The 6,981-nt window shown below is 55.3% G+C and overlaps 3 protein-coding genes across 3 annotated transcripts in view; 2 read left to right on the forward strand and 1 right to left on the reverse strand.

Moving 5' to 3' along the window:
• PTSG_07447 (uncharacterized protein) overlaps nucleotides 1–242 on the reverse strand; it is a gene marked incomplete at its 3' end in the record, with an annotated part of 4,591 nt that extends 4,349 nt beyond the window's left edge. The window contains exon 1 of the mRNA XM_004990895.1: nucleotides 1–242. This exon is cut by the window's left edge and continues 44 nt beyond it. Coding sequence (XP_004990952.1) covers nucleotides 1–232 — 232 coding nt within the window. The 5' untranslated portion in view covers nucleotides 233–242.
• Nucleotides 243–584: 342 nt separating this feature from the next.
• PTSG_07448 (uncharacterized protein) lies at nucleotides 585–5,266 on the forward strand (the record flags this gene model as incomplete). The annotated part of the gene is made up of 12 exons (XM_004990896.1): nucleotides 585–772; nucleotides 1,044–1,290; nucleotides 1,510–1,583; nucleotides 1,860–2,551; nucleotides 2,803–2,959; nucleotides 3,172–3,223; nucleotides 3,398–3,538; nucleotides 3,762–3,917; nucleotides 4,206–4,294; nucleotides 4,468–4,546; nucleotides 4,854–4,928; nucleotides 5,065–5,266. 12 exons carry the CDS (start codon nucleotides 585–587, stop codon nucleotides 5,119–5,121), a joined length of 2,007 nt encoding a protein of 668 aa, XP_004990953.1. The 3' UTR covers nucleotides 5,122–5,266.
• Nucleotides 5,267–5,435: 169 nt separating this feature from the next.
• Nucleotides 5,436–6,981, forward strand: part of PTSG_07449 (uncharacterized protein) — a 6,812-nt gene continuing 5,266 nt past the window's right edge. The window contains exons 1-3 of the mRNA XM_004990897.1: nucleotides 5,436–6,017; nucleotides 6,360–6,471; nucleotides 6,730–6,866. Of these exons, the coding sequence (XP_004990954.1) occupies nucleotides 5,820–6,017; nucleotides 6,360–6,471; nucleotides 6,730–6,866 (447 nt within the window). The 5' untranslated portion in view covers nucleotides 5,436–5,819. The remainder of the gene's footprint in view (nucleotides 6,018–6,359; nucleotides 6,472–6,729; nucleotides 6,867–6,981) is intronic.

Below are 6,981 nucleotides of genomic sequence, written 5' to 3' on the forward strand. Positions count from 1 at the left end.
CAAGAGCGGCGTGGGAGGTGCCAGCGTTGGCAGCCAACAGCAGTGCGGTCGCGACCACAACACAAGCGAGCCACGACGAGCGCGCAGACGAACGAACGGCTGTCTTTGTTGACGCTTTGTTCTTGGGAAAGGAACAACAAACAATGGCGGGTGGTTTGTTGTGTGTTGTTGGACACGCGGTGGGTCGTGCATGCCACGCATGTGCGTGCAGGTGCGCGATCGACAACAACATTGGCTGGTGCTTGCAAGCAAAATGTACACAAGTTTTTCTGCTGCGTGGCGGAATGCGCTAGCTGTGCACTATCTTGGAAGTCTTCCAACAAACGTCTTTGAAAACGAAAACGGCACTAAACACGCATCACGGACAAACGCAAAACATGACGCGCAAGAAGCACGTTTGTGACCTGCACGCAGCCCAGCAATGCACGGGAACATGCGTTCTGCCAATCTGTAAGCCTTGACGTCGTTGTGTGGTGGTGGTGGTGGTCAATCGGTTGTTGCTTGCTCTTGTGATTCTGCCGTTGTGTGCCGATGTGACTGAGTGGATGGTGGCCTCTCACATCGGCATGCGTCGTGTCACGATAATGTTGCATTTGCTTCGGCACACTGGTGTAGTGGCAGAGCTGGTGCTTGTCGCAGGCGTGTCACTGGCCTTGTACTGGCCAAGCACCGCATATGAGTTCACCTTTGATGATGCACGTGGTGTTGTGGAGAATCCGGACTTGAAGTCATCAACCCCATGGACGACCCTCTTCTTCCACGACTTCTGGGGGTGTGTGTGTGTGCGTGTGTGCGTGTGCGTGCGTGTTTGCGTGTGCGTGCGTGTTTGCGTGTGCGTGCGTGTGTGCGTGTGCGTGTGCGTGTGCGTGCGTGTGTGCGTGTGCGTGCGTGTGCGTGCGTGTGCGTGCGTGTGCGTGCGTGTGCGTGCGTGTGCGTGCGTGTGCGTGTGCGTGCATGTGCGTGCGTGGTGCGTGCGTGTGCGTGTGTGCGTGTGTAGTCTACTGGTCGATCATTCTTCACCTCATTCCCCACATGGTTGACAGGAACGGGATGGACGACCCACGCAGCCACAAGTCATATCGCCCCGTCACCGTGCTTTTTTACAAGGCAATCGTCACGCTGTCTGGCGGTGCACGTGATCCGTATGGCTTTCACCTGGCTGGCGTTGTGTTGAACGCTCTGGTGTGTGCCCTCGCCCACCTTGCGCTCAAACTAAAGCTTCACTTGCCCAGCTTCCCAGCGCTCGTGGCTTCCCTCGTGTTTGTCGTTCATCCAATCCACACAGAAGCTGTACGTCCAGTGAGAAGAGTGAGGCGGGAGGGAAGGACGTGTTCATGTGTGTGTTGTGTGTGTGTGCGCAAACGTGTTGTGTGTGTGTGTGTTGTGTGTGTGACCGTGCGTGTGTGTGACCGTGCGTGACAGTGTGTGTACGACAGTGTGTGTGTGTGTGTGTGTTTCGTCTTGATCCTCACCTTGTGCAACTTACGCCATGCCACCACCCTGGTTCAGGTCTGTTCTGCTGTGGGCTTGGCAGAGGTGCTGTCTGCAACGTTTCTGCTGCTGGCATGGCTGACTTATCCACCGTAAGTTTGATTGGCTGTGTGTGTGTGTGTGTCTGTGCTTCTCTGTACACTTGGCTCACGCAGTCATGCGTGGATATCAAATGTACGTGCTCCGCTCAAGCATCCCTTCACCCGTTGACACACACACGCACACCCGCATACACACACACGCATGTATACGCACACCCACATACACACACACGCACACACGCACACACACACACACACACATACACACACATACACACACACACACACGCACGCACGCACACACACACATATGCACCCCCGACACAGTTCTGGCGTGCTGATGCCGAGATGGAAACGGGTGTGGCGGTTTTCGCTGTTTACGGCACTGGCCACGCTGGCCATGTTGTCGAAGGAGCAGGGCATCATCGTCATTGGTGTTGCTTGTGGCATTGACACCATCACCACGTGCAACACCAGCAACCCGCTGCTTGCCCTGTGGTCATTGCTCCCGCTCGCGTCAACGGCAGCCACTGACGCAGCCGGCAGCAAGAAGCTCAAGCGTCTCCAGCAACACGGCACACCCAAACACAGCAGCACCAAACTCAAACACACTACCAACACCAACAACACCACAAACAGCAAGGAAGGCAAGGTGACTGGTGCGACGACCAAGGCAGGCACAGGCATCAACACAGCGCGCCTGCAGCTGGTGGCGTGCGCCGTGGTGGCCGTGTGCCTGCTTGCGTTTCGCCTCGTCATCATGCATGGCCAGAAGCCGCCGTTCACCGCACACGAAATTCCAGCCGCATATGCGCCGACGTGGCTGTCGCGCGCGCTCACCATGAACTATTACGTTGCCTTCAACGCCAAGTCCCTTCTGTGGCCGTTGGGCCTGTGTCACGATTGGTCGCACAGCAGCATCCCTCTCATCACCTCATGGACGGATGTCCGCAATGTTCACACCGGCCTTGTTTACAGCTCCATATTGGCCATTGCCACCTGGGCAATGCGGACAACAGGTGTGTATGTGTGTGTTCGTACATGTGTATGTGTGTTCGTACATGTGTATGTATGTGTAGGTGTGGAGGTGTGTCGTTGTGTAGGTGTGTATGTGTGTTCGTACATGTGTGCGTGTGTGTGTGCATATGTGCAACTTTGCGTGCCATATCCTTCTCTGCAGTGGCCATCATTTACCGCTCGCAGCAGCACAACGCCTTTCTCATGCTGACACGACTCCCACCATATTTCCTCAATCACCCATCATCACCAGCACCGGCAGCACAATCTACATCACGCGCCGTCACATGCACACCGCAATTCTGGGCGGCGTCGGCGCTGCTGTATCTGATCATCGCGTTTCTCCCGGCGTCAAATCTCCTCTTCAACGTCGGCTTTGTCGTTGCTGAACGCGTTCTCTTCACTCCGAGGTGGGGGCGGGGCGGGGTTGTGTTACAGTGTGTGGTGTGAGGTGTGGTGTTTGCATTGTGCGTGCACTTTGTTAAGACTTCAAGGCACTGTTTTGCTTTAGTCAATGCCTGCGTTTATATCCACATGCACATACATACACATGCAGCACCTACCCCTCACGTTCCTCACACCCCTCACACGCCTCGCCGCCACCACCACATCCTCATCCCAGCCTCGGATTTGCTGTGCTGGTGGGGGTTGCGGCCCACGCTTTATCGTGTCGGGTACCGCGCTCTGTAGTCGCTGCCGGTGGTGTTGCTCTTCTTGCTTTCCTCGCCACTCTCACGCTCGCGCGCAGTGCTGCCTGGGCCAACGACTACACGTACGTTGTGTGCTTTGTTGCGTGTTGTGTTGTATTGTGTTGTGTACACACCCGTGCCTATGATGTGCCTGAACAGAGGGCAGGTGAAGGCGGAGTGAGCGAGCAGGCGCGTGTGCAGCTGTTGAAAGATGCTGAGTCAGCGTTTCTGCTGGCACTGAACCCGAACAGCACCGACGCCGCCGCAGAGCTCAACTACGGCATCCTCCTCAACGACCTGGTGTGCTGTGCTGTGCTGTGTGTGTGTGTGTGTGTGTGTGTGTGTGTGTGTGTGTGTGTGTGTGTGTGTGTGTGTGTGTGATTAGTGGTTGACAAGGTGTCCCTGAGAACAGAGGGGCATGGGAGTGCAGTGTCCTTTCGATAACGTTCTCATCACGCATCAACCTCACCACGCTCACGCTCGCGCTCACCACCACCGCCACCACCGCCACCACCACTTGCAGGGGCGGCATGCGGAGGCAGAGGCCATGCTGCTGCGCGGCGTCGCCAAGAACGACCCGACGCGCACATCTGTCCGTCTCCGGCAGCACCTCGGCGCTCTCCACTTCCACCAGCAGCGGGCCGATCGCGCCCACGATTTCTTCATGCAGGCGTGGCAGGTGATATGCATGATCAATGCGGTGGTGGTGGTGTGTGTGTGTGTGTGTGTGTGTGTGTGTGTGAGTGCTGTGGATTGTGTATGTGTATGCGTGTGTGTTTGCATTTGTGTATGTTCTTCAACACACCCGCAGCTGTGCGCTTCTGACGTTGTGACCCACCACCTCTGCGTTTCGTGTACATTTACGCACACTCACATTCACGTTCACATGCACACATGCACGCTCACATGCCCCACACACGCTCACATGCCCCACACACATACGCATGCACATATGCGCCGCAAACAGCTTGACAATCGGGATGCGAACACGGCCAACGGTGTCGGTGTTGTCTTTGCGACAGAGGACAACAACGAGGAGGCGAGCAAGTGGTTCAGGTGCGCTGGCAATGGATGGTGGTGGTAATGGATGGTCGTGGTAATTGCACGCTTGTGTATATGCACGGATGGACGCTGAGCCAGTTGGCAGTAATACATTCCATGAAACGTCACAGACACACATACGCACACATACACACATGCACACACACACGCACGTATCGCAACACCAGGCGCGCCGTGGATCTGAACCCCGACTACTCCAAGGCGCACTTCAATCTGGGAACAGCGCTCTTTCACCTTAAGCGATATGTACGCGCTGCACGCGACATGTGTTTTGGGCGCGCGCACATGTGTGTGTGTGTGTGTGTGTGTGTGTGTGTGTGTGTGTGTGTGTGTGTGTGTGTGTGTGTGTGTGTGTGTTCTGCTGCTTTTGGGGAAGCGCGGGCGGTTTGGCTTCATGATGACGCGCTCTCGCTAAGATGGTTGCGGCGACCTCCTTTTCATGTGCTCACGCTCCAGTGACACAATCACATACACTCATACAAACACACACACACACTCATACAAACACACACCACACACTCGCTCCTCTCCACCGGTTTGTGCTTGCCGTCAGGACGAGTGCCTGCATCACCTGCGTGAGGCTGTGCGAAGTGATCCATCATCCCCCGACGCCCGCAAGCAGCTCCAGGTCAGGGGTTGGTGTGAGAGGTGGAAGGGGGGAGGGATGGACCTGATGGAAGATGGAGCTCGTGATAGCTACACACACACACACACACACAATCACACACACAATCACACACACACAATCACACACACACACACAGAGCATATCCGAATGGCTGGAGAAGCAGAGCCGCAACGCCGCCAAGACACTGGTGTAGGCAGCCTGCATAATATATTTGTGTGCACGTATATAACCGAGAGAGAGAGAGAGAGACAAGGGGTGTGTGCATGAAACACTGTGCTTTTTATTGCTTGCTTGGTGCCCAAGGCTGTCGCGTAACTATTGGAATGACTGACATGAACGCAATGGAGTGTGTGAGTGTGAGTGTGAGTGTGTGTGTGAGTAAGCGTGCACACACACACACACACACACACACACACACACACACACACACACACACACACACACACACACACACACACACACACACACAAGCGCCCAACATCATTGCGACTGAATTCAGTCGTCAAGCCAAAACACGCCACACAACACGAATTGCGCACCTCCAACCAACAGCTCTCTCTCTCTCTTCCTCCTCACAATATTGCCACGCTGCTCCAACGACACAACGAACCAGCTCGCCAACTGCAATCCCCACTCCCTCCCTGTCCATCGCTCCCCATCGATTGATCGGTGGTGTTATTGCCACCCACAGGTGTACTGCATTGGGCTGGCTGAACAAGTGGCTGCCCCCCCACGCACACACGATCAAAACACAATTGCGGGTCTTCCTTCGCCTGTGGTCGTTGCGCGCTGCTTTGTTGTTTGTGTTTTGTGAGCTTTTGGTTGACTCACAAATCACACATTCGTTTGAGTCGACGGTTGGTTGCTTGGTCGGTTGGCCATTGACAAGCCATGATGCGGGTGGCCACGGCGACGGCCGCAATAGCGGTTGTCATGCTGGTGACTGTCTTGAGCGGTGCCCAGTCGCTGAACCTGCTGAACCAGTTTGTGCCGCACACCGAGAACGACATTGAAGGGTTCACACTTTTCTCCTCCAGCTCCAACGAAGGCGCAGAGAAGTGCGCCCAGCTCTGCCTTGCTAACGACGAGGTGAGCTGTCCTTCACATGCGCCTGCGACAACCACGGACCTCTGTTTGGGTTGTTGCCACTTGCTTGACGTGTTTACTTGCTTGTTGTATTGCTTGTGTGTTTCGTTCCTGGCCATCGCGTCCTGTTTTGAAACGAGCCATCACTTCTGCGTATTGGGACGCCCTCGCTTGCTTGCTTGCTGGCTTGCTTCCTTTGTCTTGTATTTGGTGCATCTTGTGGGTCATGGCTTCCCTTCACTCACACGCACCTAAACAAACAAACTAACAAACAAATGACATACAAACAAACAAACATACAAACAACAAACAAACACGCGTGCACCCTGCTACTCGCGTTTGCAGTGCAAGTCCTTCACGTTGTCCGGCGCGAGCTGCTACTACAAGAATGTGACCATTGCAGAGGCTGGCTCGGCCTATGTGACCAACCCAGACGCGCGTCTCTACGAGCGCCCTCGTGAGTGCTGACGAACCCGAACCGCTGTTGCAGATCAGAGCGTATGCTTTTGTGAATATGCCTGTGTTGTGCGTGTGTGTGTGTATGTGTGGATTGTGTGTGTGTGAGAGAGAGAGAGAGAGAGAGAGAGTGTGTGTGTGTGTGTGTGTGTGTGTGCTGCTCAAGTCCACTCGCCACACCCCCTCCACCAACCTGTGGTTGTTAACATCCGACACACATATACACACACACACACTTGTGTCGACGACTTCTCACCAGAGACGAGCCCGCCATCGCATGCCACTTGCGGCACTGGAGAGTTTGCCGCGCACGCGAACCACCCGAGCTGGACGCCGATTCGCTTCTTCAACGGCGAGGGCGACTGCGCATGGCGTATCACCGACGAGGGATACAAGGTGCGCCTCCAGCAGCTGTTTTGTGTGTGTGTGTGTGCGTGTGTGTGTGTGTGTGTGTGTGCGCGTCGTTTGTGTGTGTGTGTGTGTGTGTGTGTGTGTGTGTGTGTGTGTGTGT

The sequence above is a fragment of the Salpingoeca rosetta genome (assembly GCF_000188695.1).
Source record: "Salpingoeca rosetta unplaced genomic scaffold supercont1.22, whole genome shotgun sequence".
NCBI classification, from domain to species: Eukaryota; class Choanoflagellata; order Craspedida; family Salpingoecidae; genus Salpingoeca; species Salpingoeca rosetta.